The sequence below is a fragment of the Lissotriton helveticus genome, chromosome 5_1 (genome assembly GCF_964261635.1).
Source record: "Lissotriton helveticus chromosome 5_1, aLisHel1.1, whole genome shotgun sequence".
Taxonomy (NCBI): Eukaryota; Metazoa; Chordata; class Amphibia; order Caudata; family Salamandridae; genus Lissotriton; species Lissotriton helveticus.
The window spans coordinates 65,890,135-65,912,000 of record NC_136065.1 but is presented as its reverse complement, the minus strand read 5'-3'; the positions used below and the strand labels follow the sequence as shown (position 1 = coordinate 65,912,000).

At 47.2% G+C, this 21,866-nt stretch overlaps 1 protein-coding gene across 1 annotated transcript in view; it reads left to right on the top strand.

Annotated features, from left to right (window-relative positions):
• Positions 1-245: 245 nt before the first annotated feature.
• LOC144752382 (uncharacterized) overlaps positions 246-21,866 on the top strand; it is a 91,402-nt gene continuing 69,781 nt past the window's right edge. The window contains exon 1 of the mRNA XM_078640317.1: positions 246-768. Within this exon, the coding sequence (XP_078496443.1) occupies positions 246-768 (523 nt within the window). The remainder of the gene's footprint in view (positions 769-21,866) is intronic.

Here is a 21,866-nt window from a genome sequence, read left to right as displayed (position 1 = left end):
CGGGAGCCCATTCTCTACATGTTAGATTGGACAGATTCATGCTGTCCCGTGACCTGCTCCCCTCTGTGTCTGACACTGACTACCTTGGCCGGACACATTCGGACCATAACCCGCACACGCTGGTATATGGATGGAAGCGCCCACGCCCGCCCATACCGACGTGGCGCCTGCAACCGGATCTCCTACTTGACACCCCATTCCGAGAGGAAATCTCCGGGAGGATCTTACGGTACTTCGAGGACAATATGGACTCGTCCTCCTCCCCGAGAATTGAGTGGGACGCTTTTAAAGCGGTGATCCGGGGCAGCTGCCTGGGTGTCCAAGCAAGCTTGCGTAGGCAAGTGGAGAGAGATCTGCTGCAGGCGGAGGAGGCTCTGTTGGACAGTGAACGGGATGCAGAGAGGGGAGATGATGCCCAACTCATCTCAACCAGAGCGGACCACGCGGCTCTGCTGGAACGCCTAAAGAACATCAACTTCGCAGCACATTCCGCGCGCACCCACAATGCAGGCGACAAACCTGGCAGACTCCTGTCATGGTTGATACGACAAGACACGCACTCTGCATCGATCCTATCTATCCGTACACCCCAGGGCGTTGAGGTCTATACCCAGCAACAGATCCATGATGCGTTCACGTCGCACTACACGTCCCTGTACAGCTCGCGGCTGAGGGCCACGGTGGTGGAGATCATGGACTATCTGACGTCTTTACAGCTCCCGACGGCTACCGCTGCCCAACAGGCCGAACTAGGAGCCACGCTTACTGGTGAGGAGTTGCGTGAGGTGATTTTCTCCCTCTCCAATTGCAATACGCCGGGCCCTGACGGGCTCCCGGCGGAGTTTTACAAGGCCTACTCCCTGGTATTAATACCGGAACTGCTGAAAATGTATGGGGCGGCACTGGAAGACGCTGAACTCCCGGCGTCCCTGAACGAGGCTAATGTGGTCTCCCTGCTGAAGCCGGGTAAAGAAGCGAGCGACCTCGGCTCCTACAGGCCGCTAGCGCTCCTAAATACCGATTATAAAATTCTTGCAGCGGCCCTAGCCCGGAGACTAGCGCCACTGGTCCCCACTCTGGTACACTCTGATCAGAATGGCTTTGTACCCACACGGAGCACGTCCTACAATCTACGCCGTTTTTTTAGAATCCAACGCTATGCGGCCCCAGCCTGGCCACGCTCGGGATGCATCGTACTTGATTTGGAAAAGGCGTTCGACTCGGTGGAGTGGCCATATCTCCTCCGAGTCCTGGAGAAATACGAACTGGGGGACGCTTACGTGCAGATGGTGGGACTCCTCTACCAGGCCCCAGAGGTCCGAGTCCGGACTGGGCGGTTGTTCTCGGACAGGATCCGCATCGGGAGGGGCACTAGGCAGGGCTGCCCCCTCTCCCCCGTATTATTCGCCTTAGCGATGGAGCCACTGGCCGAGATGCTCCGCAGCTCCGGAGCCGCCTGGGGCATACCGCTGGCAGATGGCACACACTCGGTGTCTCTATATGCCGACGATCTGCTGCTATATGTCAGAGATCTCACGCAAATACCAGCGGCGCTCACGGACATGTTTCGGACATTTGGCGACATGTCGGGGCTCCGTGTCAACTGGGCTAAGTCTGGGACTTATGCGTTCAATAGCGAGATGCCACAGTGTGATATACGCATGATGGGGGAGACGCTCCGATGGCACCCGACGGTATTCCGGTACCTGGGGATACTCATATACCGAGACCCCGTAGACCTCCTGGAGGGGAATCTGGTAGGAGCCATTTCCTCGCTTACGGCCCAGGTCACATTCTGGAATTCCCTCCCGCTCAATGTGCCCGCCAGGGTGGCGCTGACCAAGATGGTAATGCTTCCCCGGCTTCTCTATTACTACACCAATCTGCCAGTGTATGTGCCGGCGCGCATCTTTAGGGAGCTGGACTCCCTCACTAGACGCCTCGTCTGGAATAAGGGGAGGCCCCGGGTAGCCCTGAAGACTCTGTTTGCGCCCGTGGATGCTGGAGGCCTAGCGGTTCCCAATCAGGAACTTTATTTCTTAGCGGCACAGCTGCAGTGGGTTGCCTACTGGCTGAGCGGTAAGAACTTGGTGGACACAGCTACGGCTGATACCATCCTGTCTCCCGTACAGGCGCTTGCCCTCTTCCACCCGCTAGCGCGGGGTCGCCCCCCGCGCAGATCCTGGTAGCAGTGGCGAAACGGTGCCTCGCGCGGAGCCTCCGGCTCACCAAACATATAGTGCCCTATGCCCCGAATCTGCCTCTACTAGGGGCGCCCCTAGGTGCAGGCACGCTCTCCTCGGCCGAACTACGCAGCTGGACTGCGGTGGACTTGGACGACCTGGGCGGCCTGTATAGCGACGGGGAGCTGTTGCCCTTCGAGACCTTGGCCGCGGACACAGAGCTGCCAATGGGTCAATTTCTGACACATGCCAGACTCCTACGTGTGTTGACAGAGGCGTGGGGTGACCTTAGTCACGAGCCGCCCACACACCTACTCATCCAATACCTGCACGTGATGGGAGATGGTTCGCATCTTGTACATTGGCTTGCGCAAGCCTTACACATCCACACGCAATTCTCCTCTCGGAGATTGAGGGACAAGTGGATGGCCGACCGTGGCACGGACTGGACAGACACCCAGTGGAATGCTATTCTGGCGGGCGCCAGGGTCGTCCCCCGCAATGCACGATTCAAGATTATACAGTATTACATCATCCACCGGGCGTATCTATCTCCGGACAAACTGAATCGTTACTTCGGGCTCACTTCCTCGGCGTGTCCTAGATGCGGCCTCCAAGACTCGGACCTCCTGCATGCACTCTGGAGCTGCGCTCATCTTACCTCGTACTGGTCTGCGGTCGCGGACATGTTGACGGCGGCCACGGGCGAACCTCTTCCCAAGACTTGGGAGGTGTGCCTCTTGGGACTCTACAAGAGGACCAAACAGACCAAGATGCGGGCGCGCTTTTGGGATTTAGGCCTTATCACGGCCAAGCGTCTTATCACACGACGCTGGAAAAGTGCTGACCCGCCGCGCCCTGCGGACTGGCGCCGCTCTTTTGCTAACTGGGCCTGTGCGGAGAGTGTGTCACTCCATAGGGAGGAAACCGCTGGCCTCCGGAAATACCCGATCGCCCAGGACTGGGACGCTGCCCTGATTGCGTATCACAACGCATGCACACAAGCCGCAATAGAGTGCCGTCCCGCTGCGACATAGGGGGGGCCCCCTCGGCTACCGTCCGTACCTAACACAGGCTCCACCGCCCCTCTCCTTCTCCCCCTCCCCCCACCCCTTCTTTGCCCTCCCCCCTTTTTCCCCCTCCCCCCCTCCCCCCCCGGTATTTCCCCCCACTCCGCGCGCCCCCTCCCACCCCCCCCGGTGACCGAGACCGTGTGTGGCGAAGACATCCCCTGCCGCATCTGCCTTCCTGCCGCCTGTGCCCCCCGCCCCCCTTTTTTGCCCTGACACCGCCTCCTCACTTACCCCCACCCCTGCATGGCCCCTACCGGATGCACCGCACACAGTTAGGATCCTGGGTACACTACCACACACACGAATGCTAGTCCAACGGGTTTTTTTTTTTGGAATGTTTTTCCCTCCCCCTAGTATTAGACTTCCCAGTTCACCTTTTGGTTGACACAGAGGCCGATTATACTGTACCCCTAATCATGCCAGTACACACCACCACTGTTGCCTCTATTCTCGGCTGTATTGTACAGGGAACTCAATTTCATGCACTAACTGTGGACTTTCCTTTTTTGAACGCGCTAGGCCCTTTCTGCAGTGCTGCAAACTGCGGGCACTACACTATGAGTCACTCCCTGGCACAGTTTATTATGTACCATTGCATTTCTACCAGCACCTGTTTACTTTCACTCATGTATAATCGCTGTGTTGACGTATACAATCTGCTGGGAACTGTTTGTGACATTTCTCCGTTGTTTTGACACTGTATGTACATTTATTGACTTATCTGTGAATTTAAATAAAGTTTGGGACCATTGGTCTTAAAAAAAAAATCAACAACAGACGATACAATATTGTCCAATGTGTAAATACGGGAAGAAAGCGTGTTAATGCTATTATCTACAACTGCAAGCACTTTCTCCAAGTTAGCTTGATCAATAACCCTAAGGCGGGTAGCCGCCTCAATCTGTGACGTATTCCAGATTTCATTATAAACCGCATATATCCATCGTTTTGATCTACCACTAGCCGGGCCTTTTATAAAATCATTTAAATCAACATCACCCGTTAGTTTAGATAGATGCAGTTTAACTGATGCCAGGGTAGAATGTTGGAGCCAATTCTGACATAATTTGCCTATTGAATAAGTGGTGACAGAATGGTCATTCTCAAAACGGGGATCGGTCCTGATTTGTTTGAAGCCATCAGCTAAACCCAGAAAACGATTTTGGCATGAATCAGCACCTCTGTGCCACAATAGCCAACCATTAGGATCCAAACTGGATATGTTAAAGGACGAGTTTTGCAACAGAGTTTGCAATTCCTTAATGTAAAATTTGGTAAAATTACCCCAACTTGAATATTCTTCTAAATCAGGGATGGAAGGAGTATTCAATTTTTTAGAAGAAGCCAATCCAAAGCATGTCGTTTGAGAAATGGTAGAGTTCAAAAATAACATATGATTTGGGATGAGACATGCACGGTGCAAAGCCTCAGTGCCTTGCACCTGCCAACTTTTAGAACCCCAAATTGATTTAAGGTCAATCGTCTCCTTCCACAACTCGTAGCCTCCAACAGCTAACTGGTCGAGGAAGGACTTCGAATACAATAATTTAGTATCGGTAAGTCTAACCTTGGACATGGATTTTTCTGTCATTTTAAAATAAAATGATGTGGGATTGGATGATTACAGTCGGTAAAATATGTGTACTTTTTCAAAAATGTACTTGAACTGCCTTGTAAAGGAGCCGGGCAATGCTCCCACTGTGTATAATTTACAGTATTTCTTCTGGAACTAGTTTTGTGTAAGAAGTGGTTGCCAAAATGTTGGAAGCAAAATAAATCACCATAATTAGCAGAATCTAAATATAAATCTTCAGCATCAAAGGCAGCATAATATTTCAAATCAGAAAACAATGCCTCCACGGCCTGACCAATCAACAGAACGTATGCTTTGTTTCACCACATCCCCCGTGTTTACTCTAAGCACATTAGGGAGATTAATAACCTCAGTTGGGCCATGGATTTGAAATTTAACATCATCCCATAGAATCCCATCTAGGACAGGTCAAGCAGGGATATTACAAAAACCAAGTCTCTCTTCAGTCTGTGTGCATTGGAAAGGGGTGCCAATGTTCCATTGAGATGTCGAATGCATGTTCTCTCTTCGACATAGTGTCCATTGACGATTTGGAAAAAATAAAACACAAAACCAATTGACATAAAAAGATAAATTGAAAAAAGCACTAGCCAAACATATGTCCAAGGAGGAATTAAAAAATGTTTTTTAAATAATCTTGTATATACTGCAATCCGAGAGGGCTTGCCTGAAGTGTGCGAGACAGTGTCAAATGAAAATCTGGATTCTGTGGCCAAACGTGTTTGTAAATCAGGCATCGATAAGTCAGTTGGGTAAGTGTAATCAATTTCATCAATGTTAGTACCAGGCAAAGTACTTAATAAAGGACTGGAAATTGTAGGCATCTCGATGGCCACCTCTGGCTCAGGATTAGAAGCTGTGGCCAAAACAGAATTTCTCACAATGGAAGGACAGGAGACTGCCGGTGTCATACTAAGAAGAATCGGCCACTCTGTGTATCTTGACATTGTCAATGGAGATAAACCTGTTTTCCTTACGACCTGGAAGTGGTGGTAAAATGACTGTTCTTGTGTCCTTCACACCAAGCACAGGAACCGGAGCTCGATAGGAGGGACCAAATTCTTTCTTGTTCTCGATCTTCTCCCAAACCAGTTCTCCAACTTGGGGTAGCCAGCCAACTACCGGGATCTGCAACGCATCATCCGAAGTGGAGGTCAAATGTTCCTTTGCAAGATCGTCTCTTGTCTTTGGTAGAGTCTGTAAAACATTACAATGTTCATCTACGTCAAAGGTCGTGGCGCGAGCCACCCAGTCTAGACCGTCAAGGTCCGGTACATACATCTTAATACCAAAAAGCATTTAGTATGGGGTCCGCCCACCCAGAGACCTTCTAGGGAGATTATTAAGAGCACGCTGCACGCCATTGAGATGGGCCAGCCAGTTCCTGCCAGTGCCTATAACTCGAGCTGTCAATGATTGCTTTAAGTCACGGTTCATTCGTTCCACTACACTATTACCCTCAGGTCTGTACGGAGACGAAAACTTGACTTGGACCCCCATCGACATCATGGCATCCTTATACGCCTTAGAGGCGAAAGCCGGACCCTTGTCCGAATGGAAGGTACCACAGGCAAAAATCCCTACAAAGACGCGCAAATCTCTTATGACAGTCCGTGAATCAGCGCTGCGGTGGGGCAAGACCCAGACAAAGCGTGTGCATGAATCAACTGCGACTAAGATATACTTATATGCAGTATCAGAAGAAAAAGGACCGCAGTGATCTAAATAAACGCATCCTAGAGGCTTATTAGATATGTACAACTGTGTCTGTGGCGGACGCGCAGCAGTTGAAGGCTTAATCTGCTGGCAAATGTCACATTGAAGGACATAATCGCGGGTCTGTTTGTACAGTCCCCGCCACCAGAAACGCTGTTTTAACTGAGACACAGTGGCCGAAACGCCCGCATGCGCAGACACAACACCTTCATGTGCCGCTGTGATCAATGTATTTCTGCGGTCCGAGTTGGGAATCAACCTCTCCCCAACTTCAGAAATTTTACATAAGGAACCTTATCGGGACTTAAGTGGTATGTGTACTTCGAAGGGAACCCCGCACGATATTTACCTCCCTTCTCAGTGGCAGCAACAGCCGCCAAGATATCATCATCAATCTTACTTTTGGACCGTGTAACCGCTGCAACTAAATATGTCAATACTGCAGATTTCGCTGCCTCATCAGCAGGCGAGTTGCCAACAGCGTGTACTCCCACGCGCTGATGACCTAGAGTGTGAATTACAAACACGAGCGGCAACTGCTCTTTAAGCTCAGCCACCCGGACCCAGATCATTTTATGTTTTATTGTGCTACCCTTGGAATCACAAAAGTCATTTTGAATCCAAAAGAACAAGTTTTCCTTGTAAGACTGGACACAGTAATAGGAATCACTCAAAATAAGTGTCATCACACTAGGATCCGTGTACTCCAATGCAAGCATCAGAGCACGAAGCTCTGGGAATTGTGTGGTGCAGTCCCCTAGAGTCTGCATGTGCACGACTCTGGACTTGAACTCATCGTTGACCATGGCACCGACCACAATGGTGCAAGCGGAAACGTAGGCATGTTTAGAGCCATGCGCAACCTGCGCCGAGCCATCAGTGTAAATGATGCAATGGAAATCCTCGATAGGCCGCATAGCTAAAGGAGGAGCTGGATGAACAAATTCATACTGTAAGTACTCCTGCGACCGTAAGGAGGCGTCAAAAATAAACGTGACATCCGGGGACGTCAATGAAGCAGCCCATTGTATCCACCGGGGGTGCAAAGCTTTTGAATTAGGTACACTGGCTTCCATAACTGCCTCCAAAGCAGGACACGGGGTAACAACCAACATGTGTTTTCCCTGTGACAGAGCACATTCCTTAAGAATTGCCATCTGTACAGCTGTCAAAACTTTCTCCACAGTGGAAAATCGCATTTCAGCCGATGTGTACAAGTGTGACTTGTAAGCAATAGGTACTGTGTCTCCTTCGTTAAAAGTCAGGTAAGTGACACCTACCGTCCCAGGGATGATTCTTATCACCAAGTTGGTGTGGTTGTCACGAGTCAGTAAGAATTTAGAAGCGAGCAAATCAGCCTGCAAAGACTGCAGGATAGCTGAGTGCTCACGCAGCCAGCATGATTTGGAAAAAGTAGGTTGTATCAAAGCATATAAAGGCTTGATACGCTGGGCATAATCAGGAATGCATGTTCTCCCGAAGTTCAAGAATCCCAGCAAAGACTGCAATTTTTTCAGAGTTGTAGGAGCGCGCAGTTGTGCGCATTTCTCCAAGAAGTGAGGAGCCAATCCTCTACCTTCATTGTTGAGCTCGTAGCCCAGGAACAACACTGTATACTCTGCAATGTGCGATTTTGCAAAGTTGAATTTGTATCCCATGTGTGCGAAGCTACAAATTAAGCGGTCAACTCGACACAGATGCTCCCAAAGTTCGTCGTCTGTGAGATAAATGTCATCCACATACGAGCATGCATCAGGATCGATTCTCTCTGAGAGAGAGACAATGCGGGCAGTAAAAATCCCAAGACTATTCTTATAGCCCATAGGTAAACGTTGAAATAGTTTTTTGACACCGCCGCAAGTAAAGGAGGTCCTTTGGGAACTTAGACCATCCAAATGGTGGGCATAAAAACCATTGGAAATGTCAAGCGTGGTTTTAAACCGCTTACGCACAAGACTATCCACTAAAGCCGAGCCGTGAGTATTTTGTACTGCACAGGTACGGCAATGCAAGTTTAAATGCCGGTAATCCAATACCAAACGATAAGATCCGTCAGGCTTGGTCACAGTAAAAAGAGGGTTATTCATTGGCGACACACATGTTTCAATCACTCTTTGATACTCTAATTGTTCAAGGATTTCCGCAACGGAAGCCTTTGCTTCACGTCTAATAGGATATTGAGGTTGCGGCTGTGGCTGAGACCGCAAAGGAATCTCGTGGTGTGGGGAAAATTTATCCCACCCACAATGTTTACGGTACAGAGCCGGCGCAAGAGCCTTAGCCCACTCTTCTGCAAAATTCAGTGCATGCTCCTTCGAGACTGTGTGCGCGAAACTAGGGAGGATTACCTCCTCCCCTCGCGGAGCTTCGAGCACAAAAGGTGGGGGCCAGTTAGCCTCCGCTAACAAAATATCATATGTAGTCGTAAGATTTTCCCAAAATATCCCTTCAATGGTACGCTGTATATCACCCTCTATCAAAAGGACAATTTCATAAAGTTTGTCAGGGGGAGTAACTGTAGTGTCTGCTGTTTCCACTACAACATAACGGTCAGTCGCTGTCACCTTCAGTAGTGGACACAGGGCCTCTCGCACTATGGTAATCTCCGCCGCGCTGTCCAGCAAGGTCAGAGCCCATGTCACATTCCGAAGCCGCATTCTCACTATCTGTGGCATATCTCGCTGTTAAAGCGGCGACTTTCTTCTTTTGAAACTGGGGTCTCTTTGGTGTAGAGCCGTCCTGCTTTCCTGCACTGTCTTTCGGGCGGGGCTGGTCGCGTCCTTGCTGACCATCCCGACCCCTGCCGCCTCCTCCACCACCGGTCGCCGAGGCCGATGAATCCTGAAAAGAACGAGGAGAGCGTTGATCAGAAACATGAAATCGATCAGGTGACTTAATCTTCGCGCAATCGCGCAAGTCATAAACACGTTCTGTGGGGGCTGGCACTGGAGAAGCAGGACGAGACTCCTGTTTCTGTTGCTTTCCCTGTTTTTGTTTTTTAGGCCAATTGTTTTTTGGTCTTGGGCTGGACATCAGTCTCCGACTTCTGTCCTTGGGGTTGGTTTTTCTCTTTAGTAGAAAATGGCTTGAGACCCCTACTATTGCGGCCCATGGTCTTATAAGCCGCCACAATAATCCCCGCTAACTGACGGGGTTTTTCAGCATCGGGGAGCGCCTGCAAAGCATTGGCCACCTGAAAGTTCACTGCATCTCCCTTGACATTAGCAAGTACGAGATCGCACACTACATCAAAGGAGCCACACAGGCACATACCCAATTCAACCGCAGCCTCAGGTCCGTGCTCGTCCTGAACACGCTTAAGGACCGTAGGCAGGACAGTCATAGACCGAGTGCCGTAACACCTCGCATAGACCGCCGCAAATGTTTTACCCCAGGTCTCGCAGTCACCGATTTCAGGGGCCAAGTCTTTAGGTAAGCTTATTGTCAGAATCCTGTGTTTCTCACAAGGAGACTTGTTTGGAAATACTGCTTCCAGCTGGTCAAATTTCTCGGCAAGCCAGAAAGGAAAATCATCCTTATCTCGGGGACTGTTATCATCCGAAAACAATTCAGCCATCCAATCTAATAGCGGGAATGAACATTCATGCTCTTCAATTACCGGAGCCTCTAGCACCATCAGAGGACAACTCGGCGGGTTTTCAATGTAGCTGTGTGCCACGAAATCTTGCGCCGCCGCAAATACATTCCAACAATCCAGTACTTCATGCATCGCTGACAAGGCCATAATCCTTTCGTCGGAACAAAACAACTCGTGAGCAACTAAGGGACTCATGAGATGATTAAAATCCACGTAAGGAGAAACCATCTTGCAGAGACACAAATCCAGGGCCCAATCGAAATCGCAGCTCAGGCAATGAAAGACAGGCTGGACACATGTAAAATAGGAAAATCGAAACGATAATCCATACGCTGCACTTAAGGTGGCTAGTGGCAGCGCGCCATAGTATTCAAGCATCCGGTTGCAAAACAGTGCCAGGCGGGATTGAGCGTCTTGAAACACAGGACGGGCATCCATTTTTAATAAAACAAAATATCACCAGAACGCCTGCGGCCAACGCTAGTCAAACAGGAAAACCACCAAACAGGCTCGAAAAGATTGAATGAAAGAAAGCAGGAATGACTCCAAATATCTTTTCAAAGGAATTCACAAGTCCACTGCTAACTATTTTTAAAAAATGTGCGAGGCCCGAATTGGAGGACGCGTTAAAGATTGTATGAATCAGCTCACTGAAATGCAATGGAAGGTCAGTGTTTAATAAAGCGTGCACCTCTGTGCGGGTGTTGGCTATGTGAAGGACAAATGTTTCACGAGCTGAAGTCAGGGCAACTTTTTTGTGACAAAAGGGCTCTTATTCTACTCATTCCATTGAACTCTGACTTCAAGGCTGGAATTCGCCGCCAGATGGAAACATCCAGGTTCCCATGCGGAGGAGGATACAAAACATTTTTACAGCAAACTACACGTTCAGTGACTGTAACCACATAAGCGATGCCTTTTATTAACCCACAACAATCTTCATTATTTAAAAGTAAAGAGCTGCTGTTTGCCAGTAATTTGAAAGTAGGGACAATTCCGGGAGCGGGAGTACCCTTCAAAACACAGGCTAAATTAGGCTGTTCTTGGTTGCAAGAACTGTGCAACTGAATATGTCTACACATTAATGAGTGATCAGGCGTTTCTGTGCACTCTTCACCTTTGAGATAAACCTCCCTCCCTTCTCTAAGGCATCTGTATGTGAAAGGGAGTGACCAGGCTTCATGGAGGTATGAACTACCCAGCGGTTTGTATCTACCAATGGCAACATATTTCTTACAATTTGTAAATTTAAATAAAGCAAACGGTAATGTAATTAAAGCGTGGATAAGCCACGTCGCAGCCGTGTCCTCAGCCACAGAGAATGGCAAAGACTCCAATTTTTCAATGTGTAACATGGAAAAAGATGCATCACTCATTGAAAGCAAACGCTGCTTTTCAGTCAAATTAAAAGGGGCAATGAGAGAGGAGACATTCATGTAATTCCAGGGCACTTTTCCGGCCTTAAGTGTCTGCAGGGTCCATGCAAACTGTATAATGGAACGCAATTGATTTTGACCATGGTATAACACAGACACTTCATTTTGCACAATATCAACAACAGACGATACAATATTTTCCAATGTGTAAATGCGCGAAGAAAGTGTGTTAATGCTATTATCTACAACTGCAAGCACTTTCTCCAAGTTAGCTTGATCAATAACCCTAAGGCGGGTAGCCGCCTCAATCTGTGACGTTTTCCAGATTTCATTATAAACCACATATATCCATCGTTTTGATCTACCACTAGCCGGGCCTTTTATAAAATCATTTAAATCAACATCACCCGTTAGTTTAGATAAATGTAGTTTAACTGATGCCAGGGTAGAATGTTGGAGCCAATTCTGACATAATTTGCCTATTGAATAAGTGGTGACAGAATGGTCATTCTCAAAACGGGGATCGGTCCTGATTTGTTTGAAGCCATCAGCTAAACCCAGAAAACGATGTTGGCACGAATCAGCACCTCTGTGCCACAATAGCCAATCATTAGGATCCAAACTGGATATGTTAAAGGACGAGTTTTGCAACGGAGTTTGCAATTCCTTAATGGAAAATTTGGTAAAATTACCCCAACCTGAATATTTTTCTAAATCAGGGATGGAAGGAGTATTCAATTTTTTAGAAGAAGCCAATCCAAAGCATGTTGTTTCAGAAATGGTAGAGTTAAAAAATAACATATGATTTGGGATGAGACATGCACGGTGCAAAGCCTCAGTGCCTTGCACCTGCCAACTTTTAGAACCCCAAATTGATTTAAGGTCAATTGTTTCCTTCCACAACTCGTAGCCTCCAACAGCTAACTGGTCGAGGAAGGACTTCGAATACAATAATTTAGTATCGGTAAGTCTAACCTTGGACATGGATTTTTCTGTCATTTTAAAATAAAATGATGCGGGATTGGACTGATTAAAGTCGGTAAAATATGTGTACTTTTTCAAAAATGTACTTGAACTGCCTAGTAAAGGAGCCGGGCAATGCTTCCACTCTGTATAATTTACAGTATTTCTTCTGGAACTAGTTTTGTGTAAGAAGTGGTTGCCAAAATGTTGGAAGCAAAATAAATCACCATAATTAGCAGAATCTAAATATAAATCTTCAGCATCAAAGGCAGCATAATATTTCAAATCAGAAAACAATGCCTCCACGGCCTGACCAATCATCAGAACGTATGTTTTGTTTCACCACATCCCCCGTGTTAACTCTAAGCACATTAGGGACATTAATAACCTCAGTTGGGCCATGGATTTGAAATTTAACATCATCCCATACAATCCCATCTAGGACAGGCCAAGCAGTGATATTAACAAAAACCAAGTCTCTCTTCAGTCTGTGTGCATTGGAAAGGGGTGCCAATGTTCCATTGAGATGTCGAATGCATGTTCTCTCTTCGACATAGTGTCCATTGACGAGTCGGAAAAAATAAAACACAAAACCAATTGACATAAAAAGATAAATTGAAAAAAGCACTAGCCAAACATATGTCCAAGGAGGATTTAAAAAATGTTTTTTAAATAAACTTGTATATACTGCAATCCGAGAAGGCTTGCCTGAAGTGTGCGAGACAGTGTCAAATGAAAATCTGGATTCTGTGGCCAAACGTGTTTGTAAATCAGGCATCGATAAGTCAGTTGGGTAAGTGTAATCAATTTCATCAATGTTAGTACCAGGCAAAGTACTTAATAAAGGACTGGAAATTGTAGGCATCTCGATGGCCACCTCTGGCTCAGGATTAGAAGCTGTGGCCAAAACAGAATTTCTCACAATCGAAGGACAGGAGACTGCCAGTGTCATACTAAGAAGAATCGGCCACTCTGTGTATCTTGACATTGTCAATTGAGATAAACCTGTTTTCCTTACGACCTGGACGTGGTGGTAAAATGACTGTTCTTGTGCCCTTCACACCAAGTACAGGAACCGGAGCTCGATAGGAGGGACCAAATTCTTTCTTGTTCTCGATCTTCTCCCGAACCAGTTCTCCAACTTGGGGTAGCCAGCCAACTACCGGGATCTGCAACGCATCATCCCATGTGGAGAGCAAATGTTCCTTTGCAAGATCGTCTCTTGTCTTTTGTAGAGTCTGTAAAATATTGCAATGTTCATCTATGTCAAAGGAGGTAGCGCTAGCCACCCAGTCTAGACCGTCAAGGTCCGGTACATACATCTTAATACCAAAAAGCATTTAGTATGGGGTCCGCCCACCCAGAGACCTTCTAGGGAGATTATTAAGAGCACGCTGCACGCCATTGAGATGGGCCAGCCAGTTCCTGCCAGTGCCTATAACTCGAGCTGTCAATGATTGCTTTAAGTCACGGTTCATTCGTTCCACTACACTATTACCCTCAGGTCTGGACGGAGACGAAAACTTGACTTGGACCCCTATCGACATCATGGCATCCTTATACGCTTTAGAGGCGAAAGCCGGACCCTGATCCTAATGGAAGGTACCACAGGCAAAAATCCCTAAAAAGACACGCAAATCTCTTATGACAGTCCGGGAATCAGCGCTGCGGTTTGGCCAGACCCAGACAAAGCGTGTGCATGAATCAACTGCGAATAATATATACTTATATGCAGTATCAGAAGAAAAATAACCACAGTGATCTAAATAAACGCATCCTAGAGGCTTATTAGATATGTACAACTGTGTCTGTGGCGGACGCGCAGCAGTTGAAGGCTTAATCTGCTGGCAAATGTCACATTGAAGGACATAATCGCGGGTCTGTTTGTACAGTCCCCGCCACCAGAAACGCTGTTGTAACTGAGACACAGTGGCCGAAACGCCCGCATGCGCAGACGCAACATCTTCATGTGCCGCTGTGATCAATGTATTTCTGCGTTCCGAGTTGGGTATCAACCTCTCCCCAACTTCAGAAATTTTCACATAAGGAACCTTATCGGGACTTAAGTGGTATGTGTACTTCGAAGGGAACCCCGCAGGATATTTACCTCTCTTCTCAGTGGCAGCAACAGCCGCCAAGATATCATCATCAATCTTACTTTTGGACCGTTAACCGCTGCAACTAAATATGTCAATACTGCAGATTTCGCTGCCTCATAAGCAGGCGAGTTGCCAACAGCGTGTACTCCCACGCGCTGATGACCTAGAGTGTGAATTACAAACACAAGCGGCAACTGCTCTTTAAGCTCAGCCACCCGGACCCAGATCATTTTATGTTTTATTGTGCTACCCTTGGAATCACAAAAGTCATTTTGAATCCAAAAGAACAAGTTTTCATTGTAAGACTGGACACAGTAATAGGAATCACTCACAATAAGTGTCGTCACACTAGGATCCGCGTACTCCAATGCAAGCATCAGAGCACAAAGCTCTGCCATTTGTGCGGTGCAGTCCCCTAGAGTCTGCATGTGCACGACTCTGGACTTGAACTCATCGTTCACCATGGCACCGACCACAATGGCGCAAGCGGAAATGTAGGCGTGTTTAGAGCCATGCGCAACCTGCGCCGAGCCATCAGTGTGAATGATGCAATGGAAATCCTCGAAAGGCCGCATAGCTAAAGGAGCTGGATGAACGAATTCATTCTGTAAGTACTCCTGCGACCGTAAGGTGGCGTAAAAAATAAACGTGACATCCGGGGACGTCAATGAAGCAGCCCATTGTATCCACCGAGGGTGCAAAGCTTTTAAATTAGGTACACTGGCTTTCGTAACTGCCTCCAAAGCAGGACACGGGGTAACAACCAACATGCGTTTTCCCTGTGACAGAGCACGTTCCTTAAGAATCGCCATCTGTACAGCTTTCAAAACTTTCTCCACAGTGGAAAATTACATTTCAGCCGATGTGTACAAGTGTGACTTGTAAGCAATAGGTACTGTGTCTCCTTCGTTAAAAGTCAGGTAAGTGAAACCTACCGTCCCAGGGATGATTCTTATCACCAGGTTGGTGTGGTTGTCACGAGTCAGTAAGAATTTAGAAGCGAGCAAATCAGCCTGCAAAGACTGCAGGATAGCTGAGTGCTCAGGCAGCCAGCATGATTTGGAAAAAGTAGGTTGTATCAAAGCATATAAAGGCTTGATACGCTGGGCATAATCAGGAATGTATGTTCTCCCGAAGTTCAAGAATCCCAGCAAAGACTGCAATTTTTTCAGAGTTGTAGGAGCGCGCAGTTGTGCGCATTTCTCCAAGAAGTGAGGAGCCAATCCTCTACCTTCATTGTTGAGCTCGTAGCCCAGGAACAACACTGTATACTCTGCAATGTGCGATTTTGCAAAGTTGAATTTGTATCTCATGTGTGCAAAGCTACAAATTAAGCGGTCAAATCGACACAGATGCTCCCAAAGTTCGTCGTCTGTGAGATAAATGTCATCCACATACGAGCATGCATCAGGATCGATTCTCTCTAAGAGAGAGACAATGCTGGCAGTAAAAATCCCAGGACTATTCTTATAGCCCATAGGTAAACGTCGAAATTGTTTTTGGACACCGCCGCAAGTAAAGGAGGTCCATTGGGAACTTAGACCATCCAGTGGAGAAGTGTGGCTCACTGGTTAGAGGAGGCAGACCTGGAAGCAGAGGTCAGCCCGGGACCAGGGTTCAATTCCCGGCTCGGCGGAGTCTTGAGTCCTAAAATGTCCATGGACTCGACAATTCTCGCTCCGGTACCTACTCGGTTCACGGGTTCACACTCTGCGTCTCTGGGCAATAGCTTGCTTAATCTCCACAACGGCCCCTCGTGGCGGGATGCCTGGCTTTCACCTTGCGGATACCCTGCCGGGGTTATCTCACAGGGGAATACCAGGACGGGTTCCCTAAGCAAGCGCTTAGAAACCGCTCGGTGATTTGCGCTATATAAATTCCTGTACATTTACATTTACATTTACATTTACATTTACAAATGGTGGGCATAAAAACCATTGGAAATGTCAAACATGGTTTTAAACCGCTTACGCACAAGACTATCCACTAAAGCCGAGCCGTGAGTATTTTGTACTGCACAGGTACGGCAATGCGAGTTTAAATGCAGGTAATCCAATACCAAACGATAAGATCCGTCAGGCTTGGTCACAGTAAAAAGAGGGTTATTCATTGTCGACACACATGTTTCAATCACTCCTTGATACTCTAATTGTTCAAGGATTTCCGCAACGGAAGCCTTAGCTTCACGTCTAATAGGATATTGAGGTTGCGGCTGTGGCTGAGACCGCAAAGGAATCTCGTGGTGTGGGGAAAATGTATCCCACCCGCAATGTGTACGGTACAGAGCCGGCGCAAGAGCCTTAGCCCACTCCTCTGCAAAATTCAGCCCTGCTCCTTCAAGGCTGTGTGCGCGAAACTAGGGAGGATTACCTCCTCCCCTCGCGGAGCTGCGAGCACAAAAGGTGGGGGCCAGTTAGCCTCCGCTAACAAAATATCATATGTAGTCGTAAGATTTTCCCAAAATATCCCTTTAATGGTACGCTGTATGTCACCCTCTATCAAAAGGACAATTTCATAAAGTCTGTCAGGGGGAGCAACTCTAGTGTCTGCTGTTGCCACTACAACATAACGGTCAGTCGCTGTCACCTTCAGTAGTGGACGCAGGGCCTCTCGCACTATGGTAATCTCCGCCGCGCTGTCCAGCAAGGTCAGAGCCCATGTCACATTCCGAAGCCGCGTTCTCACTATCTGTGGCATATCTCGCTGTTAAAGCAGCGACTTTCTTCTTTTGAAACTGGGGTCTCTTTGGTATAGAGCCGTCCTGCTTTCCTGCACTGTCTTTCGGGCAGGGCTGGTCGCGTCCTTGCTGGCCACCACGACCCCTGCCGCCTCCTCCACCACCGGTCGCCGAGGCCGATGAATCCTGAAAAGAACGAGGAGAGCGTTGATCAGAAACCTGAAATCGATCAGGTGATTTAATCTTCGCGCGATCGCGCAAGTCATAAACACGTTCTGTGGGGGCTGGCACTGGAGACGCAGGACGAGACTCCTGTTTCTGTTGCTGTTGCTTTCCCTGTTTTTGTTTTTTAGGCCAATTTTGTTTTTTGGTCTTGGGCTGGACATCAGTCTCCGACTTCTGTCCTTGGGGTTGGTTTTTCTCTTTAGTAGAAAATGGCTTGAGACCCCTACTATTGCGGCCGACGGTTTTATAAGCCGATACAATAATCCTCGCTAACTAACGGGGTTTTTCGGCATCCGGAAGCGCATGCAAAGCATTGTCCACCTGAAAGTTCACTGCATCTCCCTTGACATTAGCAAGTACGAGATCGCACACTACATCAAAGGAGCCGCACACAGGCGCATACCCAATTCAACCGCAGCCTCAGGTCCGTGCTGGTCCTGAACACGCTTAAGGACCGTAGGCAGGACAGTCATAGACCGAGTGCCGTAACACCTCGCATAGACCACCGCAAATGTTCTACCCCAGGTCTCGCAGTCACCGATTTCAGGGGCCAAGTCTTTAGGTAAGCTTATTGTCAGAATCCTGTGTTTCTCACCAGGAGACGTGTTAGGAAATACTGCTTCCAGCTGGTCAAATTTCTCGGCAAGCCAGAAAGGAAAATCATCCTTATCTTGGGGACGCCTGCCCATTACTGCATTGACCATCACGGGACTGTGCTTCATGCCGCCCTGTCCTACAGGAAGCGCCGCACCACCCGGGGCCCCGCCCGGGAGATTACGGGTCCTTTATTGTACTAACGACCGAATGACATTAATTGAGACTACATGTAGTTGTCTTAGCTCAGCAACAGTACAATTGCCGTGTTGAGGATGAGGAGTAAATCCAGCCAAAACAGGCCAATTTGCACCCGGAATGGACAAAGGACCTAACCTCGGAGCTGCCAAAGTGTAGGGGAGGGCGCCACCAAACCAAACGCGATGCTGCCAAGTATCAACAGGTACTTCCTGTGTTCTATATGGAGTATATTCATTCGGCACAGGGGTGGGAGTGTACGTGTGGAACACACCTGAAGTTCCGTCCACAGCCGGGAAGGTCACCCACGAGTAAAATATTTCGTACGGGTAAGCCACCTCTGCACTCACCAACATTATCACGGCCATGCCATCCACGGGAACATTATACTGCAGCAAATGGTTGCGCACCGCAATGCGACTATGCTGCGGAATGTCCACGCGGCCATAACGACACCGAAAGTTAAAAGAACAAAGTAAACTTTGTAGCACAACTGGGTAGTAATTCAAGGAAACCGTTTAGAAAGATTCAAGCTTGAAAAGACCTATTACTTAAATAGGTAGTTTTTTTTTCCGACACCACCATTTTCCGGAAACAACAGTGAAGGGGTTAAGGATCGAAAGATGAACTACTCAAGTGTCATGTAATAAGACCACCAAAACGTTGGGCGCCATGTAGCAGGGATCCTGTTCTCCTACAGAACTGCGCATAGAGACTTGGAACCTCAGTAAGTTAGGGTGTGCCAAAACTCACCTTAGTACCCAAAATCCCCTTACCTGACTAGCTACAGTGTCTTATTGGTCATTACAAACTCCCAATATTTAGACAAACCAGAACATGGACTTAGATTACCTCAGGTAACGTGGAACACATGAACACTCTTTCGTTATACAATCATTTCAATTCAAAACAGGGAGTAAATGAGGACGCAAGCATATTTGAAATGTTTATTTACTAATGCAAGGTTCTCAAAAGCAGTATCTTAGATAATACCAGCAAACATATTATAAGAAGCAAAGTAATCAGCATGGTTACATTCATAAGCACAGGTGCACCACATATAAGAATTGTGAAATAAATGTCACAAGCTTATTACATAGACAATGGGAGTAATGTCCAATTTTTTGAAAAATCCACTTTATTGTTCCATTTGTAAGAAAGAACAGCCGACACGGTGCTATACGGACTGGAGGAATGCTACCAGGCATCTAAGGAGACTGATCGAGCATTTTCAATCGTGCCCCCGCGAGTCGGCCGTGGACGGAGGAAGGGTTTCATTTACACCTTGGAACGCCGATCTGATACAGAACTTTGGAGACCAGGTTTAAGTGGCACATCAATTTGAAGGTGCACTTCCTTTTTTACATAAGCCTCCCGACTGTTGGAACCTAAAGGGTCTATACCACAGCCTGTTCTCCATCTACCCTGACTAGGGATGTTTTCTCCTTCGAAGAAGTGAATAGATAAATTTCACTACATATATTGGAATATTCACACGTACGGTGCAACAAGCAGCAGCTATTCCAATACTTTGTCGCCACAATATTACCGGTTGAACTGTCCACAAGGATAAATCACGCCCTGAAGAAGTCCCATCTGGGGCGAAATGCGTCGGCTGTTCTTTCTTACAAATGGAACAATAAAGTGGATTTTTCAAAAAAATTGGACATTACTCCCATTGTCTTTGTAATAAGCTTGTGACATATATTTCACAATTCTTATATGTGGTGCACCTGTGCTTATGAATGAAATTATGCTAAGTTCTAGTTAGAACTATCATTGTGATGGTGGGTGTTTCTTCAGTGTGCACACAAGCCCCAGTCTAGAACATAAGGGGATATTACTCTTGGGGTCATTTTGGTTAGGTGCATTTGCAAAGAAGGTTCCACCGTCTACCTTGCTCTAGCTAATCAGCATGGTTACTAGTCCATTGAATGCGAAAGGTGACAACATGCTAAAATGCTGAAATGAATCAGGTTTAACAACACCTAATTCTCACCCTCCCTAATTAGCATATTATATTATATCTAAGAAGGTCTCATTGGGTTTTAGCAGGGTGGCCCCATACCTCAAGATCCTTGTGGTAAGGGATCACATCATCTTCCACCAGCTCTCTGCATGCGAAGCACCATCAAGTGTGTGTGGGTGCGCTGCGTGAAGCAATATAAAACGTGCCTAAAGCCAGAATTTGGCTGCCGCAGCATGTATGTTATGTCTATGAAGGTGCGAAGATCAGACCTCACAACAACCACTGTGTCGAGTTATCCTTGAAGGCTTCAGCACTAACTGTACAGACACAGCTCACCAAGCAAAGCTGATATCAGAGCAATAACATATTATTCTCGTGTGAATCGAAGCTAAAACAACAGTTTATGTGTCGTGTGCAAAAGCAGCAGAAGGGAAAAATGACGTTTAAACTTCTAATAAGCTCATGCTAACTTAACACAGCATATAGGCAAAGCGTATCTATATGACAAGAGGCAGGGCAAAGAAAGGGGTGGGGGGAGAATGTATTTTCTTAATACTGCCCTCACACACTTTTAAGAGTCATGCTTCATCATTGGGCCGTATCTGACACCCAGGTGCAGACCAACACACTGCATGGAGCACAAAAAGGAATTTTTTAGAAATACAGTCGTGAGGAAGAAAAAGTATATAGAATAACAAAAAAGAGATAGGGGAAAAGTGTTCCCTCAAGAAGGAATCATAAAGTGCAAAACAAGAAAAATTGTGTTAAAAGTATCTAAGGGGAAACCAAAGGTTACCTTTGTTCTTGGTCACTCTCGACAGGGGAGATCAGTACCCTGTGGAAAAGTAAATTTTGTCATGTTCTGTGTCCCTACGTGTCATCCATCATATGTTATGTGTGCATGACCAATATGCATATGTTATTCCCCATGTCCGATTCAAGACGCAATTACAGTTGTGTCCACCTCTGATATGCCATTTCCCAGTCCCCGTGAATACTACGAATACCAGGCCTATGTAAAGTAATGTTGCCATGTTTCTCAGTGTGCACGTTATTTCATTATAAAGTCCCCGTTTCTAGGCCTCAAAAGGGCCCGGACATCAGATTCAGCTCCTGTCTCCTGAAGCCTCGCTGAGGAGTGATCCAGCCCCCACCTGTATCCTCGACCTTTCACTTACTTCCTGCCTCGCAGTGCCCGGTGCAGCTTGGCTCTGCCTCTGAGTCTGCCAAGACTATGTTATAGTTCCAGTTATCAGTTCAGTCCTCCTTCTCTGCATTCCTAAGCTACTGAACTGCATCAATAGTTTCCGTCATTGTCTAGCCTTCAGGGCTCCATGTTAAGAGAAATACTGTATTTAATGGTCATTTAATACTCTTCATCACGCACTACATGTAGAATAAATGCATGCTCTAGTCTTAGAGTCAATTAGCTTTTCCCCTCATGACTTCTAGTTGATATCAACATGTTCCCTAAACATTAGATACCAGATAGGGTTTAGGTACATGTCGCTCCGACCCTCCAGACTTTAGTCTCTGCTCCTAGCACAGAGTTCATAGCCCCCAGCTTCTCCTCGTAACACGTCATTGCCAGTTTGCGCGCA